This window comes from Odocoileus virginianus, chromosome 19 (assembly GCF_023699985.2).
Source record: "Odocoileus virginianus isolate 20LAN1187 ecotype Illinois chromosome 19, Ovbor_1.2, whole genome shotgun sequence".
Taxonomy (NCBI): Eukaryota; Metazoa; Chordata; class Mammalia; order Artiodactyla; family Cervidae; genus Odocoileus; species Odocoileus virginianus.
The window spans coordinates 10,439,576-10,459,449 of record NC_069692.1 but is presented as its reverse complement, the minus strand read 5'-3'; the positions used below and the strand labels follow the sequence as shown (position 1 = coordinate 10,459,449).

At 39.9% G+C, this 19,874-nt stretch overlaps 1 protein-coding gene across 4 annotated transcripts in view; it reads right to left on the bottom strand.

The window, feature by feature from the left end:
* Nucleotides 1-18,856, bottom strand: part of ECHDC1 (ethylmalonyl-CoA decarboxylase 1) — a 43,063-nt gene extending 24,207 nt beyond the window's left edge. Inside the window, exons 1-4 of one of the 4 annotated variants that reach the window (XM_020878918.2) lie at nt 18,511-18,588; nt 10,925-10,962; nt 10,276-10,497; nt 3,260-3,402 (exon numbers count right to left, since the gene is read on the bottom strand). In XM_020878918.2, the coding sequence (XP_020734577.1) occupies nt 3,260-3,402; nt 10,276-10,495 (363 nt within the window). In that variant the 5' untranslated portion in view covers nt 10,496-10,497; nt 10,925-10,962; nt 18,511-18,588. Of the gene's footprint in view, nt 1-3,259; nt 3,403-10,275; nt 10,498-10,924; nt 10,963-13,741; nt 13,752-18,510 lie in introns of those variants that run through there. The other 3 variants (XM_070449846.1, XM_020878915.2, XM_020878917.2) reach the window with 3 other exon arrangements.
* Between the last annotated feature and the right edge of the window lie 1,018 nt (nt 18,857-19,874).

The window sequence follows — 19,874 nt, the reverse complement described above, 5'->3', positions numbered from 1 at the left end:
CAAAGAGTAAGTATGCTAGATAAAAAAGAGCTTTGTTCAGAGAAAGGCTGTGTATAACTTCAAGTCATGCTAAGCATCTCAGAATTTCTTAGCTGTGAGGGACAGGTGTGTTCATATGTGCAGCTGCAATTAATTCATAAACATGTATGAGCCTCAAAAATCCCAAGGCTATTTAAAATTTCAGTTTTACACATTTCTAGTTACTTTTCAGGCATATAGAAATAACCTCTATATGAGAAATGGAAAAAGTCATCAGGAATTTTATTTAAACTGTTTCTAGTTCTTGTTAATTTTAAAGTCATCATGCAACAAATACACCACGCACACATGTACATTACACACGTGTGTGCTAAGTCATGTCCGACTCTTTTACGACCCCCATGGACTGTAGTCTGCCAGGCTCCTCTGTCCATGGAATTTTTCAGGCAAGAATACTTCAGTGGGTTGCCCTTTCCTCTTCCAGGGGATCTTCCCAACCCAAGGATCAAACCCATGTCTCCTACATCTCCTGCATCGGCAGGTGGATGCTCTATCACCATGCCACCTGGGAAGCCCAATATTATCCATAAAGAGAATTTATTCAAATTGTCTATTTCTATGCTATATATTTCCTATAACCATGACTAATGATATTTCATAGAAGTACAATAAAGGATCCACCTACACAAGAAAATATTTTGAAATAAGGTATTTTAAAACCACTCTGGGCCTGAAAATAACACACTGTAAAACAGAATCATGATTTCAGTTTGTTTTTTTTTAATCGATATTGGCAGATGTGCGTGACTACAAGGGATGGACACCTGCAGTGCTATTTAAGCACTGGGGTCACATCACCCGAGTTGTCAGCCGTAGATCAAAATCCGCACTCACTCTACTGCTAACATTCAAGACAGCAAGTTATCTGGAGAAGGTCCTCACTGGAAGGAATAAACTTTATTAAGTGATATCTTATTTAAAGTCTGATATTTTCCTACCTGATTTACATCAGGCCTACTATATATATGTGTGTGAACAATTAGCACGTTTCCACTTGTAGTTTTTACATATATAGCAGAAAAAAAATGCTGGCCACATGATCTAAAGAGACAGAAACAACCTTCTAACTAGAAGAAAGCAAAATAACCTTTCGCATTTTTAGGGATGATTTCTTATCTAACTGTAAGGTCAGACCACTCAAGGTGGCTCTTCCCTGGCTCTCTATACATCCCTTCCTCGACCAGTGCTTGCTTCGTTTACACCCTACTCACATGGCTGACCTTTCTACATACCTGCAAGTCACTGTTCTCCTCAAAGGTGCAGTGAGGGGCAATCTGCTAGTTTCCCTGGTAACTAATGAGCCAACGTGAAGCTAATTCCCCTCATAAGTGGCTCCCCTCTTCCATGAAGCAAAGACTGTCCAGCCCTGCCTGCTGCAGCTGGTGGGGTGTTGCCTCAGGACTTTGCTTCAGACATGTAAGCTCCCTCTTTCCTCTGGCCCACTGATAGCTGTCACTGACTCCAGGCTCTTTCTTTGGTCTTGAAGCTGGGCAAGTGCAGGCTTTCCAGGCCTGAGAGTAGAGCCCAACACTGACTTATACCAGACCCACAATAATCTATCATTAGTATCTCATTCTATCTTTACAGTGTCTTTCATGAACAGAATAAGATGTCTAGAAACAGAATCATTCTAGAGGTGAAAAATTATAATCAAATGACTTGCAGGCCCCATAGTAAAATTACTAGTAAAGCCTGGATAAGACTCCATATATTCAGATTGCCGGCTTAGTATTCTTGATAGGGATAAAGTAAAGGGACAAAGCAAGTGGTTAAATAATTAATCCCAGGAGGGGATTGCAAATAAAACCAAAGTGTGGGAGAGCCAGTAAATTAATGATCACTTAAGACAGCAGTTTCGCTTCACCATGAAACCAAACAGGCTTCCTTAGCAGCAAAAGCATGCAACAGAAGCATAAGACGTGCCCCTAAATTATAAAGTAAAGGTGGAATGAGACCCACATCCTGCCCAGTAAGCATAGTAAGTTAATGATTTCTATGATGTGGTTCTCTATACACAGTAAAAACAAAAATATAAGAAAACATGATATACTGAAACCTGAGATGATTTACCATATTTTAGCATATGTTAGCTCCTTTTGCTCATTTCCACTACACCATGACAGTGCCAGTTTGACCACATAGGGACAAGAAAAATCCCCCACCCAACACAGAGGAGGAACTGATGAAGGAATCCTCAAGAATAAGGAAGATGGTGGTCTTCTCCCTGTCTCCACTTTCTCTTAGATTATAAAACTGCAGCTCACTCAGTTCTTAGGCTGGCACCCTCCTGCCTGCCAGAAAATGTTGAAACCAACTTTCAAATATAAATCTATCAAAATTAGGAAAAGAGAGATCTTTCCTCATAGATATATATATATATATATATATATATATATATATTTTTTTTTTTTTTTTAGTTCTACCAGTTTATTGATACCAACCCATCTCCCTCCACCCTCGTGCACACAAGCTCAGTCATGTAATCCCATGGACTTCAGCCCACCAGACTCCTCTGTCCATGGATTTTTCCAGGCAAGAATACTGGAGTGGGTTGCCATTTCCTTCTCCATCCTCATAGATATTATGCAAACAGAAATCCTTATACTACATAGAGTGGTGCAAGAGCTGTCCAATAACATTAAAACATTATTAACTACATACAGTTCACATCTGTCATTAAATGGTAACAGATAGATTTTTCTCCCTTTTTCCTCTCTCTCTTTCATCTGCTTTTTTTTTTTCCCTGCCTAGGGAATGTTAGTGGAGGGCTGAATTCACGAAAAACAGCTTCCTTAGAGGACAAATACTGAGAGATGATTCCAATTGCTTTTCTGTCACCATAATTCAAAAGCAAATGTTTCAACTCCCAGCATTTGTTGGAGCCTACCAATTGCCAAAGCCATGCTAGATATTTCATATATGTACCACAGGCAAAACTCTGTATCATGAGATGCTAAGGGGCTTCCACTTAAAAAATTCACATCCTTGCTGGTTTTAATAGAGGACGTTTTACTGCTAACCTTCCTGTCCTTCATTTTTCTCCCATTACTTCACACCATTACAAGCTAATCTTTTAGATACAAAACAAAAACTCTTATCCTTGGAAAGCTATTAGAGAATAGCTGTCATCATAATAACCATATAAGTAAAATATAAATATCTTAGCCATAGATGGCTGACAAACACATAGAATCTACTGCATAATTCATACAATACTTGCCTCTGGAGTTCCTAGTGCTTTCACAGCATGCAGATCAGATCCTGAAGAAAAAGTATTTTTTGCCCCACGGACAATGAGACCTTTCCCCTCTGTCCAGTTTTCCAACTCAATCACTTTTTCCAGAAGTTGTAGCATCATAACGCCTGCCAAAGAGGGGAGGGGGAATCACAGACACATAAAATATTGGACAAATAGAAATAATTTAGAAACTGTAAGGTATCAAAAAAGACTCTTAGATCACAAATTTTACAAATACTGAATGTCTATCAAATGCCTATAATGTTGGCACTGAGTATACAAAGAAAATAAGCATGACAGTCTCTCTGCTTTAAAAATTTACAATTTGTTAGTGATCTCTCTTTCCTCCTTAATTAAAAGCCACATAAATATGTGGTTAGGTAGGAAAAAAAGCTGGCCCTGAGTATGAGAAACCAACACCAGTAGTTAAACTAATCTTACTGACTCTGTGAAATAAACGTAAGAGATGAAATGGACCATGGGGTATCTGCTTGGGTGATCTTCAGGCAAGGACCTGAGAGTTGTGAGTGTAGGGCTCATTCATCATCTCTCAACTCAACCCAACCCCATCACTCTAATCAAAGTAGCTCTGCTTGTATTAGTTTTAAACACTAGGCATCAAATTAATACTTGTTTCCATTTGAATAAAAAGCTTTACTAAAACAAATCATAAAGTATAGCTATTCAGTAGTTAGTTAAAATTAGTAGCTATCTAGTCTAAAATCTCTAGAAGCCTTACCTTTCTATTTTTTTATAGGCTCATATAAAAGTTGCCTTTTATTCTCTGAACCTAATGAAGGTATGGAGCTGCACTGTCCAATGAGGTAGCCACCACCCACATGAAGTCACTGAGCACCTGAAATATCACTAGTCTAAACTGAGATGTGCAGTAGTGTAAACAGATTTTGGCAGGAAAGAGCTCTCTACAGGAAGTCTCTTCTGTCTTGTCACTAACCTTAAGCCAGGCAACCCCATCCTCTACTCATCTCTGGCCTTAGGCACAACTATCAGATCTCTGGATGACACAGTACACTGCCTAACCTGTTGGTTCTTTCCATAGATCAGATAAGTAGAGGTGAAGAATAAGTAACAGAGGACTAGATCTCTTCCCTAGCTTCTTCTTCAGAAATCGCAGGAACAAATCCATGCAAACAAACTATACGAACGAGAGCATCTAAAGAAAAATCACAAAAATTCAACAAGCCAGCACACAGTGGGGGATGGCAATGACTCAGAGACTTTATCTCAGTTGACTGAGATTATGTCCCCTTTTTCCTTTAAAACTTTCATGGCTAAGCAGAATCTTCAGAGGTGGTTTTTGTAGGACACTGAGTCCACCATCTTCCCAGACTGCCAGCATTCTGACTAAAAAGCAACTTTCTTTCCTAACAACACTTGTCTTGAATTCTGATTTTTGAGTAGCAAGCAGCCAGACCCAACTCACTAACAGTAGTGTAAAATACATAGCAGATTTCAAAGACCTGGTATGAAAAAAAGAGGAAAATATCTCACTGATACTTTTTATATTAATCACAAGTTGCAATATTCTGAATACACTGATTAAAAACAATATTATTAAAGTTAATTTAACCCTTCTTTTTCCTTTTAAAACTAAGGCTACCAGAAAATTTTAAATGATATATATAGTTGACACTTGTGTCCTGCATTATATTTCTATTTGTTAACATTTATAGCAAGAGATATCTCTGGATTCTGCTGAGTGTAAAGAAAAGTCATCTTGTGTTTAAAGACTCATCATTGATAATTTACAAAGTTTACAGTCTATCAAATTACATCTATAGTTACGATTATATAAAGACACAAAACTATTGGGATATTTTTGAACCCAATATTTCAAATGCTACTACAAAATATAATTCACAACGCCCTCCCTCCATGAAGCATGTAACTGATAAACAGAGACTGCCAAAATCACCCTGAAACATGAGTGCTGGGTAGTCAGCAAGGTTATTCATTGGCTTCTGTATTACATCATGGTAGAATAGCTCAAATTTGAGCTTTGGCAAAAAATTACAAATTATCCAGGTCCTAGACCTTGAAGTCTCTTAAATGTAAAATTCTTATATGCCAAGAGTGTTGCCTAGCAATAGAAGGTATTTACCTCTATCTCAGAGTTTGAAAAGGGGCAACAAATAGGCAAGTACAGTGCTTTTACTGATTATTAGAATTACATGGTTAAAATGACAGTCTTATTTTAGTTCACAAAAAAATTAAACTAAATTTTTTTTTCATTTTAGGGTTTTCTCTTTAGTTTTCAATCTCTGAAATATCCTTCCTTCTGTTTCCAAGTGATATTAGCTGAACACAAATGAAGTTATTAAGCACTTAAAATTTCCATGGAAAAAATAATCAAGCTCAATTTGATTTTATCAACATCTGTATTCATACATATATATATAAAAAACATTAAAATATACACAATTAGTAAAAAGTGTTCCTAGTTCAAACAAGACAATGGTGCCCACTATCGCCACTATTATTCAACATAGTTCTAGAAGTACTGCCACAGCAATCACAGAAGAAAAAGAAATAAAAGGATCCAGATTGGAAAAGAAGTAGTAAAACTCTTACTGCTTACAGACAACATGATACTATACATAGAAAATCCCAAAGATATTATCAGAAAATTACTAGAGTCAATCAGTGAATTTAGTGAAGTCACAGGATACAAAATCAATCAATACACAGAAATTATTTGCATTCCTATATACTAACAATGAAAAATCAGAAAGAGAAATTAAGGAATCAATCCCATTTACCACTGCAACAAAAAGAATAAAATACCAAGGAATAAACCTACCTAGGGAGACAAAATAGCTGTATACAGAAAACTGTAAGATGCTGATGAAAAAATCAAAGACAACATAAACAGATGGAGAGATATACCATGTTTTCGGATTGGAAGAATCAATATTGTGAAAATGACTATACTACCCAAAGCAATCGACAGATTCAATGCATCCCTATCAAATTACCAATGGCTTTTTTCACACAACTAGAACAACAACAACAAAAAATCTCACAATTTGTATGGAAACACAAAAGACCCTGAGTAGCCAAAAAATTCTTGAGAAAGAAGAATGGAGCTGGAGGAATCAACCTTCCTGACTTCAGACTATACTACAAAGCTACAGTCATCAAGACAGTATGGTACTGGCACAAAAACAGAAATATAGACCAGTGGAGCAAGACACAAAGCTCAGAGATGAACCCACATACCTATGGGCACCTTATCTTTGACAAAAGAGGCAAGAATATACAATGGAGAAGAGACAGTCTCTTCAATAAGTGGTGGTGGGAAAACTGGACAGCCACATGTGAAAGAATGAAATTAGAACACTTCCTCACACCATACACAAAGATAAACTCAAAATGGATTAAAGAACTAAATGTAAAACAAGAAACTGTAAAACTCTTAAGAGGAAAGCATAGGCAGAATACACTTTGGCATAAATCACAGCAAGATCCTCTATGACCCACCTTCTAGATTAAGGGAAATAAAAACAAAAACAAACAAGGGAGACCTTACAAAACTTGAAAGTTTTTGAACAGCAAAGGAAACTATAAACAAGGTAAAAGACAACAAAAGACAACTGTCAGAATGGGAGAAAACAACAGCTAATGAAACAACTAACAAAGGATTAATCTCCAAAATAGATAAGCAGCTCATGCAGCTCAATACCAGAAAAACAAACAACTCAACCAAAAAGTGAGCAGAATACCTAAACAGACATTTCTCCAAAGAAGATATACAGATAGCTAAAGGCTAATAGAATTTTGCCAAGAGAGCGCACTGGTCATAGCAAACACCCTCTTCCAACAACACAAGAGAAGACTCTACACATGGACATCACCAGATGGTCAACACCAAAATCAGATTGATTATATTCTTTGCAGCCAAAGATGCAGAAGCTCTATACAGTCACCAAAAACAAGACCAGGAGCAGACTGTGGCTCAGATCATGAATTCCTTATTGCCAAATTCAGACTTAAACTGAAGAAAGTAGGGAAAACCACTAGACCATTCAGATATGACCTAAATCAAATCCTTTATGACTATACAGTGGAAGTGAGAAATAGATTCAAGGGACTAGATCTGATAGACAGAGTGCCTGATGAACTATGGACGGAGGTTCGTGACACTGTACAGGAGACAGGGATCAAGACCATCCCCATGGAAAAGAAATGCAAAAAGGCAAAATGGCTGTCTGAGGAGGCCTTACAAATAGCTGTGAAATGAAGAGAAGCGAAAAGTAAAGGAGAAAAGGAAAGATATTTCCATTTGAATGCAGAGTTCCAAAGAATAGCCAGGAGAGATGAGAAAGCCTTCCTCAGCAATCAATGCAAAGAAATAGAGGAAAACAACAGAACGGGAAAGACTAGAGATTGCTTCAAGAAAATTAGAGATACCAAGGGAACATTTCATGCAAAAATGGGCTCAATAAAGGACAGAAATGGTATGGACCTAAAAGAATCAGAAGATATTAAGGAGAGGTGGCAAGAATACACGAAGAACTGTACAAAAAAGATCTTCATGACCCAGATAATCACAATGGTGTGATCCCTCACCTAGAGCCAGACATCCTGGAATGTGAAGTCAAGTGGGCCTTAGAAAGCATCACTACGAACAAAGCTAGTGGATGTGATGGAATTCCAGTTGAGCTATTTCAAATCCTGAAAGATGATGCTGTGAAAGTGCTGCACTCAATATGCCAGCAAATTTGGAAAACTCAGCAGTGGCCACAGGACTGGAAAAAGTCAGTTTTCATTCAAATCCCTAAGAAAGGCAATCCCAGAGAATGCTCAAACTACCGCACAATTGCACTCATCTCACACGCTAGTAAGGTAATGCTCAAAATTCTCCAAGCCAGGCTTCAGCAATACGTGAACCAAGAACCAATACGTGAATCAAGCTGGTTTTAGAAAATGCAGAGGAACCACAGATCAAATTGCCAATATCCACTGGATCATTGAAAAAAGCAAGAGAGTTCCAGAAAAACATCTATTTCTGCTTTATTGACTATGCCAAAGCCTTCGACTGTGTGGATCACAATAAACTGTGGAAAATTCTTAAGGAGATGGGAATACCAGACCACCTGAACTGCCTCTTGAGAAACCTGTATGCAGGTCAGGAAGCAACAGTTAGAACTGGACATGGAACAACAGACTGGTTCCAAATAGGAAAAGGAGTATGTCAAGGCTGCATATTGTCACCCTGCTTATTTAACTTATATGCAGAGTACATCATGAGAAATGCTGGGCTGGAAGAAGCACAAACTGGAATCAAGATTGCCAGGAGAAATATCAATAACCTCAGAATGCAGATGACACCACCCTTATGGCAGAAAGTGAAGAGGAACTAAAAAGCTTTTTGATGAAAGTGAAAGAGGAGAGTGAAAAAGTTGGCTTAAAGCTTAACATTCAGAAAACTAAGATCATGGCATCTAGTCCCATCACTTCATGGGAAATAGATGGGGAGACAGTGGAAACAGTGTCAGACTTTATTTTTTTGGGCTCCAAAATCACTGCAGATGGTGATTGCAGCCATGAAATTAAAAGACATGTATTCCTTGGAAGGAAAGTTATGACCAACCTAGATAGCATATTAGAAAGCAGAGACATTACTTTGCCAATAAAGGTCCATCTGGTCAAGGCTATGGTTTTTCCAGTGGTCATGTATGGATGTGAGAGTTGGACTGCGAAGAAGGCTGAGTGCCAAAGAATTGATGCTTTTGAGCTGTGGTGTTGGAGAAGACTCTTGAGAGTCCCTTGGACTGCAAGGAGATTCAACCAGTCCATCCTAAAGGAGATCAGTCCTGGGTGTTCATTGGAAGGACTGATGCTGAAGCTGAAACTCCAGTACTTTGGCCACCTCATGTCAAGAGCTGACTCATTGGAAAAGACCCTGATGCTGGGAGGGATTGGGGGCAGGAGGAGAAGGGGATGACAGAGGATGAGATAGCTGGATGGCATCACCGATTCGATGGGCATGGGTTTGAGTAAACTCTGGGAGTTTGTGATGGACAGGGAGGCCTGGCGTGCTGCAATTCATGGGGTCGCATAGAGTCAGACACGACTGAGAAACTGAACTGAATAAATACATGAAAAGATGCTCAATGTCACTCATAATTCAGTTCAGTTTTCTCATCTCATCAAAACTACATATGACCCAGCAATCGTACTACTGGGCACATACCCTGAGAAAACCAAAACTGAGACATATGTACCCCAATATCCACTGCAGCACCATTTACAATAGCTAAGATAGGGAAGCAACCTAGATGCCCATCAATAGATGAACATATAAAAAAGATGTGGTACATATATACAATGAAATATTACTGTCATAAAAAGGAATGCATTTGAGTCAGTTCTAATGAGATGGATGAACCTAGAGCCTAATATACAGAGTGAAGTAAGTCAGAAGGAGAAAAACAAGTATCATATATTAATAATACATATACATGGAACCTAGAAAAATGGTACTGATGAATCTATTTGCAGGGCAGCAATGTAGACACAGACATAGCGAACAAACTTGTGGACACAGTAGGGGAAGGAGAAGCTGGGAGAAATTTAGAGAGTAGCATGGAATCATATACATTACCATACATAAAACAGATAGCCAGTGGGAATTTTCTGTTTGATGCAGGGAGCTCAAACTAATGCTCTGTGGCAACATAGAGGGGATCAGGTGGGAGGTGAGAGGGGGGTTCAGGAGGAAGGAGACGTATGTATAACTATGACTGATTGATGTATGGTGGAAACCAACACAATATTATAACCTAGTTATCCTCCAATTAAAAATAAATAAAATTTAAAATATTACTGGTTCATGTGACAACTTTTTGATTTTTCATGTTCTACAAAGAGTACCATGACTTTCAAGAATTCTGTCTACAGAGTTTAAGGATAAAGATCACAAGATAGCAGGTTAGATTTGGTATCATTCTTTAACATAAGAAAGATCTCTATACCTGAGAAGGCATTCATTTTACTTGGATTGTTCAGCGTAAGAATGCCAATGCCATTGTTTTCCTTCTGAAGGTCAACGGATCCACCAGGAAACTGTTCAAGTTTTTTTTTCACTTCTTCTTCATGGAAGCCATGAGAAGTATTATAAAGTGACAATCCTATCTGATGCAGCAATTTTGTCTTTACAGGGTTAGGCGATGTCTTCAAAAGACTTCTTGCCATTTCTGGAAAAAAGAGAGAAGTATGCAGTAGTCTAGCTAAACAGACACTTTTCTAATATAATACATTAACAGGCTTTAGCGAGAGACCTTTCTGTTTACTGGAAGGACTTCCCTACTTCTCAAAGCACTCTTAAGTACAAGATTGCTTCCCTTCTCCCAGTTTCTCAAACCAAAAAATTTACAAAGTACATTATTTCAGTATATCAGTGGGAGATGATGACAGGGCATTTACTGAGATCCAACGCACTAGGAGGGTTTAGAAAACTGTTGCTATTCTGTAGTGAGCACCATCTCCTGCCTTCAGGGAGTCTTCTTCATGATGGCAGTTCTTCTAACTCTAAATCTAAGAAAAAATTCAGTCCAAAAGTCCCTTTGGGAACAACCTCTAGGCAGAAATGCAACAGAGCAGTATTCTTGGTATTAACCTTACCTTATGTAATGCTTTCACAGAAAAAGCTGGAAGGAGTCCTGAGGAAAATGGGGAAAGAAATAGGAACACATGTGTAAGGTTTCTGCATCCCCCGAAGTTCTGTCAACTCTTCTCATTTTATATATCTCATCTCCAGATAACTGCCTATTTGTTGCAACAACATGAAACTATTTCCACTGGTACTGCTGCCACTTTGGATTTTCTCTCTTCTGATTTCCCTTCTTTCCTCCTTTTCGTCTCTACTGCCTTCTCTCTCACGCACCCCTCTCTGCCTCTCAGCTTATGTGGGACATGGAACCAGGGGCTGCCTTTATCTTGGGAAAGCATTTGAAGAAGATTAAAGCTGTAGGGCTCAGGGTTCCTTAGGCCTGCTTCTAGTCTAGGAAAAATAAGCTCTCAAGGTCACTGGCCAGATCAGTTCACAAAACTGAGAGGCCTACACAGAGAGAGCCAAACACAACATGACCAAGCTGGCTTTTGCCTACAATGCTCTCTCTGCATGTTTCGCCCCTAATGGTAAGTCATATACACAAGAGACCATTAAACGGAAAATTCATTTCAGGGTGAGGTCTTTTCCATGTTCACCATGACTTTAATGTAAGAGAACTACGCCGAAGAAACTTGATGAGAACTTAGATGGCTATTTAAAAAAAGAAAAAAGTTGCCTATGTTTTCCATAGTATTCTGTTTAGGGAAAATAGTTAAACTAGAAAATAAGAACGAGTAAGACTTGTAAAACATTGGCATTTTTAATTATTATAAAGGGATTATAGAATCAATAAACAACATATCTTTTCTCATTGTAAGGAGTCTGTCTGTTTTGTCTTCACAAACATCCCCCACCACCACCACCTCCAATGAGGCTTCCCAGGTGGCGCCAGTGGTAAAGGAATCCACCTGCCAATGCAGGAGATTAAGAGATGCAGGGTTGGGAAGATCCCTTGGAGAAGGAATGGCAACCCACTCCAGTATTCTTGTCTGGAGAATCCCATGGACAGAGGAGCCTGCTGGGATACAGTCCATAGTGTTGTAAAGAGTCAGACACGACTGAAGTGACTTAGCATGGCACCCCGCTCCAATATCCAAAACAAGGGCAATCAGTATAGACATCATCAGATCTGTACCTCTTTACACTTAAATCATTACCAAATTTAAACATTAGGTCACTAATATTTTTGCTTCATTGGACATCTTTGATATGCTGATTTTTCCATGGAAACCTCATAATAAAAACCTCATGGATCCTTTTCTCTATTGATTCCATTTTTTTTTTTTTGCCTCCCAAACTCCTGTCCTCCCTCCACTAACTCTCCCTTCTTTCCTCTCCTCATATCTCCTTGTCTGTGGCAGTAGTACCTGAGAAACTCAAGGACATTGCTAAGCCTCTCAAGTTTGCTGACCCCAAGATTAGGGGTCCAATCCTTGACACTGGATAAGAGCCTATTATGAATACTTTCTGAAGAATGGCAAGGCAACCCACTCCAGTATCTTGCCTGGAGAATCCCCATGGACAAAGGAGTCTGACAGGCTACAGTCCTTGGGGTTGCAGAGAATTGGACACGACTGAACAACTTACCACTTATCACATGGATCAGTTCAGTTCAGTCGCTCAGTCATGTCTGACTCTTCACAACCCCATGGACTGTAGCCTGTCAGGGTTGCTAACCCGTCCTGCTGGTGCTTTACTGCCCTACCACAGCAGATTCAGCCCAGCTGAACGAGCTTACAACCACGCCATCGGAAAGTGGAGAGAGAAGAGAGCAGACATCAAAGGTTTCACTCTCTCCATGTTTTCTAACTTTTTCAAAGGCAAACAAGCTCCCCTCCCCACACACAGACTAAGCTCTCAGTTCTCTTAGAAGCTGTAACCTGTTTCGTCAGGTGCTGGAAATATCCAGAAAGTAAACACAAACACATACTGAGCAAGCAAACAATAAGCACAAGGCAGGGAGTAAACAACAAAAAATCAGAACTATTCCACTTCAGACTGTCAGCATATGACCTGTTTTCCGCATCTGAATTTGGTTTTAGGCTGTCATTAATTAACACTTCACTTCCCTGGTGGCTCAGACGGTAAAGGTCTGCCTACAATGCAGGAGACCCAGGTTTGACCCCTGGGTTGGGAAGATCCTCTGGAGAAGGAAATGGCAACCCACTCCAGTATTCTTCCTGGAAAATCCCACGGACGGAGAAGCGTGGAAGGCTACAGTCCATGGGGTCGCAAAGAGTCAGACACAACTGAGCGACTTCACTTGATCACGTCTCTCTCTCACCGACGCCGTTCATCCTGAGGGTACCCCTGGATCCTGCTGAGGCTGGACCCCGGCAACTTTCCTTCTTTCTTAATTAATCTACCTTTCAAGTTTTCACTACTTGAGTCGTACACTACCATGTATGTGGTGAGTATGCCACACATACCTTTTTTCCTCCCGGCCAAAATGAAATTAATATTTTAATTTCATATCCTTCAGGTGTTCTATTCATTCCAACCCTCTGGGTATGTGATTCCCCATTACACTTTTTTCTTCCTCAAAGCAACTCCAAATCAACTCCTCTAATACTCTCAACTACTGTCTGCTCTCACAATGCTTAGATCCTTCCTTAACCCTCACTCACACTTTGCTGTAACTACTCCTTATCTTCCCACTAGATTTGGCTGCAAGAGGACATTTGCAATGCCAGGTACAGTACTTGACAAATAATAACTGCCAATAACAATTTGGTACACAAGGCTTGAGAATCCACAACACGAGACAAGGCTAAAGAATCTGTCCACAAGTCAATTCTACCCACCCTGTTCTTAATCTCACCACTCACCCTGTTTCAGTTCCACTCTTCTCTGCAAGCTGGTCTCTCTTCTTGGAGTGCTGATCACTGCCAACTCATCAGTTACCTAAGATCTACTTATCTTTAAATAAGGTCAGACCAATAAAATATCAAGAAAAGATCGGCTGTTTTATTACTATGCTCCTCCCTCCCCCAGCTGATTTCACAATTATATGTATGTGTGCAGCATTAAAAGAATTGTGGAGGCTCAAAAAGAATACTAAAATGAAAGAACATTTACCAAAAACGAGCTATTCATTTTTGTTGTTGAAAAGCTGCCTGCATGAAATGAATGATGCAAATTTTACTTAAGCAAGATAACTAATATGGACAGTGAGGACAATTATAGAGTTCCCAGAGAACATTACCAACTGTTGAAATCAATTTCTAGGCACAAAATTAATTTATAAAGAGTTCCATTTAATTGGTCTAAAAATGTTACTTATATAAATTATCAGAAATATAAGAGCAATTCACACGAATGCTTTTGTGGTTCATGTGATAGTTTAAATTTGTTAGTCTAATTGAAACAGGTATGTCTTGAGTCATCAGCACTGAATATACTTTTATTCCACATGAGTTTACTAGTTAGATATTCACATTATCTCTGCTGCAAATCTGTCAGAAAAAAAATTGCTTGAGATGATGGCTGACTTTGTCTAATGAATCATTAAGTTTCTGTGAGTAACTTAAACATAAATATTGGGAACAAATAATTCAGATAGATGAAAATGGGATAAGAGTTTTTAGGTGCAACAATTATATTTTACAATACATGTACTTAAAAATGGCATACTGAAATCTTTTGGGGTTACTTAAAATGTCAGAGTTTCACTAAGATAAATTACATGATTGACTAGAATTGTTTTTATCATACACACTAATTTCTCACCTACATATGTCTTTTTTAAATGCTTCTGTTTCATCCTTTGTCTCTGCTTTTAATAGGCTGTCTAGACTGGTCATAGATTTTCTTCCAAGGAGCAATCATCTTTTAATTTCATGGCTGCAGTCACCATCTACAGTGACTTTGGAGCCCAAAAAAATAAAGTCTCTCACTGTTTCCATTGTTTCCCCATCTATTTGCCATGAAGTGATGGGACTGGATGCTATGATCTTAGTTTTTTGAATGCTGAGTTTTAAGCCAGCCTTTTCACTCTCCTCTTTCACTTTCATCAAGAGGCTCTTTAGTTCTTCCTTGCTTTCTGCCATAAGTGTGGTGTCATCTGCATAAATGAGGTTACTGATATTCCTCCCAAAAATCTTGATTCTAGCTTGTGCTTCATCCAGCGCAGCATTTCTCATGATGTACTCTGCAAATAAGTTAAATAAGCAGGCTGACAATATACAGCCATGGTTTTAAAGATGTGGTCACAGAAATGACCAAATAGACTTGTCGATTACATTAAATTGAACCTTCATCTTTAATTAGTACTATTTTTAAGTCTTCTGTCATTTATAGACAGTTATTGTTTATTCTCCGAGGCTTCGGCAAATGTGTTTATCTTCAAAGAAATTCATGTAAAAGATCCTGACAAATATTCTAGGATGAAATTGTTAGATAATTTTAAAATACTGCACAGAACTGGATGTAAAGGACCCTTTTTCCCCCCTCTCCTTTAAGAAAATGTATCTTTACAACAAGGGTTAAAACATTTATTTTTTTTTCCTCCCTTCCTGATCCCTCCAGAATTTAAAAACCCAAGTATTTTTTTTCATGACAATATGTATATTTGCATAAATTCACTGGGAATCTGTTCTTGTCATAACAAGACACCACTGGAAATACTGGCTATATCACCATGGCTTTGGCTGTATTATCATATTCAAGAAAGGTGTACATAGACTCAGATATGACCAGACAGCTTTGTGGACCTACTCAAGAAAAATAAATAAATTGGCTGGGTACCTTGTTTACAAGGTTCAAGCAAAACAATTTTGAAAAAGAACTTACATGATCAGTCACTATTCTCATTTCATTTATGTAAATAATCAAACCAAGTTCAATACCAACAAGTTAGTTTTACTATGATTATCTATAATAAAAGGATAATCATGGAGAAGGAAATCATGTTTTCACTTACACAGATATTAAATTCCAGTCCTACCAGTGATCTTCAAGGTTTTGTTACATACCTATATGCTGGACTGGATCCCAAATTCTTCTGCTGTTGTTGTTCAGACGTGTCTGACTCTTTGCGACCCCATGTACTGCAGCACGCCAGGCTTCTCTGTCCTTCACTATCTCCCAGAGTTTGCTTAAACTCATGTCCATTGAGTCAGTGATGGAACCCAACCATCTCAACCTCTGTTGCCCCATTCTCATCCTGTCCTCAGTCTTTCCTAGAATCAGTGTCTTTTCCAATGAGCCAGCTCTTGGGATCAGGTGGCTAAAGTAATTTTGGTCAAATATTTTTACTATCTTTAAATGTCTGACTACTCCTCTTCAAACTAATGTTTTCAATTTTCTTCCACTTTTCTGGTTTGAAATCAGTAAGAAAAAAGACTGCTCTTGAATTTCCTTGGAACGGTCTATAGCAGGTCCTCCTCACGACCAAACTTCAGGGACTTGAAACTTGAGTACACATCTCACAGCTAAAGAAGACTTCACCTGACACGTGGTGCTATAAAAACACTGGAAACATCCAAATCAAACTGACTAGAAAGAGAAGCAGCTAATAACTTAGGCAGACAGCTTTCCAAAGATGACCTGACCAGACTTGTATACCCTTTTGGTCACTGTTGCTTTTCTCTTTCTCTCTTTCACGGAAAGACAATACCCTTATTGGTACTTCTCAAATTATTGCAAAAGGGGACAACCTCTTCTTTTGATTATGGTCTTTCAGAATCTCCATGACAAATTAAAAAAAAAAAAAAAAGGCAAGTGAAAAGATTAAAGAGTTAGAAGGTTCAGAATTCACTTAAGTTTTTCCTTGTCTGGACTATTAACTATTTCTGGATTCTTATCTAGAGTCATGGTTTCTGAATTTGCAACCTTATAGCCTGTATTACTGGGTAATATATTTGGTTCTGAACAGTTCTTTCAAAATAACAATACTATTTTAATGGCCTTCCCAGGTGGTGTTAGTAGTAAAGAACCTGCCAGTGAAGGAGATGTAAGAGATGTGGGTTAGATCCCTGGGTCGGGAAGACCCCCCCGGAGGAGGGCATGGCAACCCACTCCAGTGTTCTTGTCAGGAGAATCCTATAGACAGAAGAACCTGCCAGGCTACAGTCCATAGAGTCACAAAGAGTCAAAGACAACTCAAACGAATTAGTACGCATGCATGGTCACCCTGAGTGGGAACTTTCAGGAAGCACACCTGACACCAGATTTGCCTCAGTGGGAAGAGCCTTTTTTCCCTTGGGTTCAAGTAAATGTCAGAGAAAACATGATTAGAGAAGCAGAAACTCAAGTGCATAGAAGAATCAGAGAGAAAGACCACTTGCAACAGGGTCACCTGACACTCCCCCTTCTCCAACATGATTTCTTTTACTGGCTACTCTCAGGCTTAAGGTCCTAGTTTAGAACCATCATACAATTTGGTTCTAAACTTTTATTTATAATTCTGCTTTGTGTAACTATTTTAAGTTCTGTATTTTGCTGCCTGTTAAATCTTTGTAAAACCAGTCTGTCCAACAAGTTGATACTTGCTCCACATTTCAAAATGATCAGAACAATCTCTAGTGCTTAAGCTCTCAAGAAGATTAGACCCCAATTTCTCCCTTCTACTCCTCCTTAGGTTTCCTCAGTAGGTTTCCAATCGGTGCACTTTCCTCTCCAAGGTGGGGCGCAAAGTGGACCAAGAAGTCCTTCTTGGCACCAAGGAATAAAGGCCACTGAAACTGGGAAACCTGCCTCTTCATCAGCGATGCTTTCAGAGAAAAGTACAAAACGTCAAACTGAATAAAGAAAACATCATTTTAAATAGTAGGAAGGACACATTGCCAAAGGAGGCATCAATTACTCCTTGTTAATTACATACTCCAACAAGAGAGCATCATTTACAGACCCACTAGAAGGGGACATTTCCTGTGTACCTAGCTACTTAGCCTATGAGAAACCATCACCACCTGAATTCTCACCTCAACCCAGGACTTTCTTCAAAGCTACTCCTGCCAACTTCCTCCTTCTTCTCTTTAACATAATGGGCGTTTTCTTTGTTGAACTTATCTATGGCCTTTGCTACAGTTCGCTCGTCCCAAATCCAAATCCTTGGCTACTCCCAAGTAAGTCCACTTTGCTGGTGAAAGAACTGGCTGTTTTATTTTTTATCGTGAAAGCTTCATGCCTTCCACTTTATTTTGCATTTCTCCAAAAGGAGGCTGCCCACTTCATGGCAGTGTGAACTTAAATGTATCACCTAAATTATCTTCTTCCGTCTTCATTATTTTTTTTTTAAACACTACTGAGAAAGATTGAGGGCAAGAAGAGAAGGCGGCGACAGAGGATGAGATAGTTAGATAGCATCACAAACTCAAATGGACATGAAATTGTGCAAACGCAGAGAGATACTGAAGGACCGGGAAGCCCGGTGTGCTGCAGTTCACGGGGTCCCAGAGAGTCCAACACGACTTAGCCACTGAACAACAACAACTGAGTACAGGAATTGGAAAGTGTTCGGCATTTAAATGAAAATTAAATAAATAAATTCAGCACTGAAATCACGCGTCTCTATCCTTTTGAAAATGTCAACATCAGCTATTTCTTCACCTTCACAGGAAAGTGACACTGACCTTTCCCCACCACCTTCGCTCACCTGACAAAAGGCTCTGCGTCGCTCTGCACAGCGTCCCTCTGCCCAGCACAGGGAAGTGGGCCTGCGGCCCGGCCTCACACGGACAGCGCCGAACCCCGCGGGTCGCCGTCTGGAATTCCAGTGAAGAAGCGCTAAAGTCCATCACACAGCGACTGCTAGGGTTCGCCAAGACATGCTCCTTAAAGTGCAGCCCCGGCAGCCAGACCGCAGCCACACGGTCCTGAAGGCCACACGGTCCTGAAGTCCACACGGTCCTGATGGCCACAGGGTCCTGAAGGCCGCACTGGAGACGACATCGCCTTCCGCCCCGTCGCGCCCCTCTTCCGCCCCAACGTGCCCTTCTTCCGCTCCGCCCGGCTCCCCTTCCGCTTTCCCGCCCCGCCCCCACCGCGCTGGCCCCCATTCCTCTGGCCAGTGGCGAACCGGTTCGTGTCTTAACGTGTCTGCCCCTTGTCTGGGCGCCTGGATTTTCCGCTCCTGGGAGGGCACCCCAGACCTAGGAGCCCCGCTCTCTACCAGGGGCCCGCAGGTGCTCGTGTAGTAAGCGAGCTCGGAAAGCCGGTCCCTGGTCCCGAGCTTCGCTACGCAGCGTCTCGAAGCTCTGAAATCCTGCAGTCCTGCTTTTTTTCAGGCTTCCATGTAAACGTGGAGGAGAAGGAACACAGTTCAGAATTTCCAAAGGGGAGGGGAGAGAAGTTACCAAGGCTGTACCTTCTTAAACATCTCTTCTGCGTTCTTGAGCAGAAAGAGGTTTTTTGTTGATTTGTTAAAGACTGTCTAGGTTGGTCATAGTTTTTCTTCCAAGGAGCAAGCGTCTTTTCATTTCATGGCTGCAGTCACCACCTGCAGTGATTTTGGAGCCCCCAAAAATAGTCTCTCACTGTTTCCATTGTTTCCCCATCTATTTGCCATGAAATGATGGGATCAGATGCCATGATCTTAGTGTTCTGAATGTTGAGCTTTAAGCCAACTTTTTTACTCTCCTCTTCTACTTTCATCAAGAGGCCCTTTAGTTCTTCACTTTCTGCCATAAGTGTGGTGTCATCTATGTATATAAGGTTATTGATATTCCTCCTGGCAATCTTGATTCCAGCTTGTGCTTCATCCAGCCCAGCATTTCACATGATATATTCTGCATATAAGTTAAATAAGCAGGGTGACAATATACAACCTTGACAAACCTTTTTCCCAATTTGGATCCAGTCTGTTGTTTGTTCCATACCCAGTTCTAACTGTTGCTTCTTGACCTGCTTACAGATTTCTGAGGAGGCAAGTCAGGTGGTCTGGTATTCCCATATCTTTCAGAATTTTCCAGTTTTTTGTGATCCCATAGTCAAAGGATTTGGCATAATCAATAAAGCAGA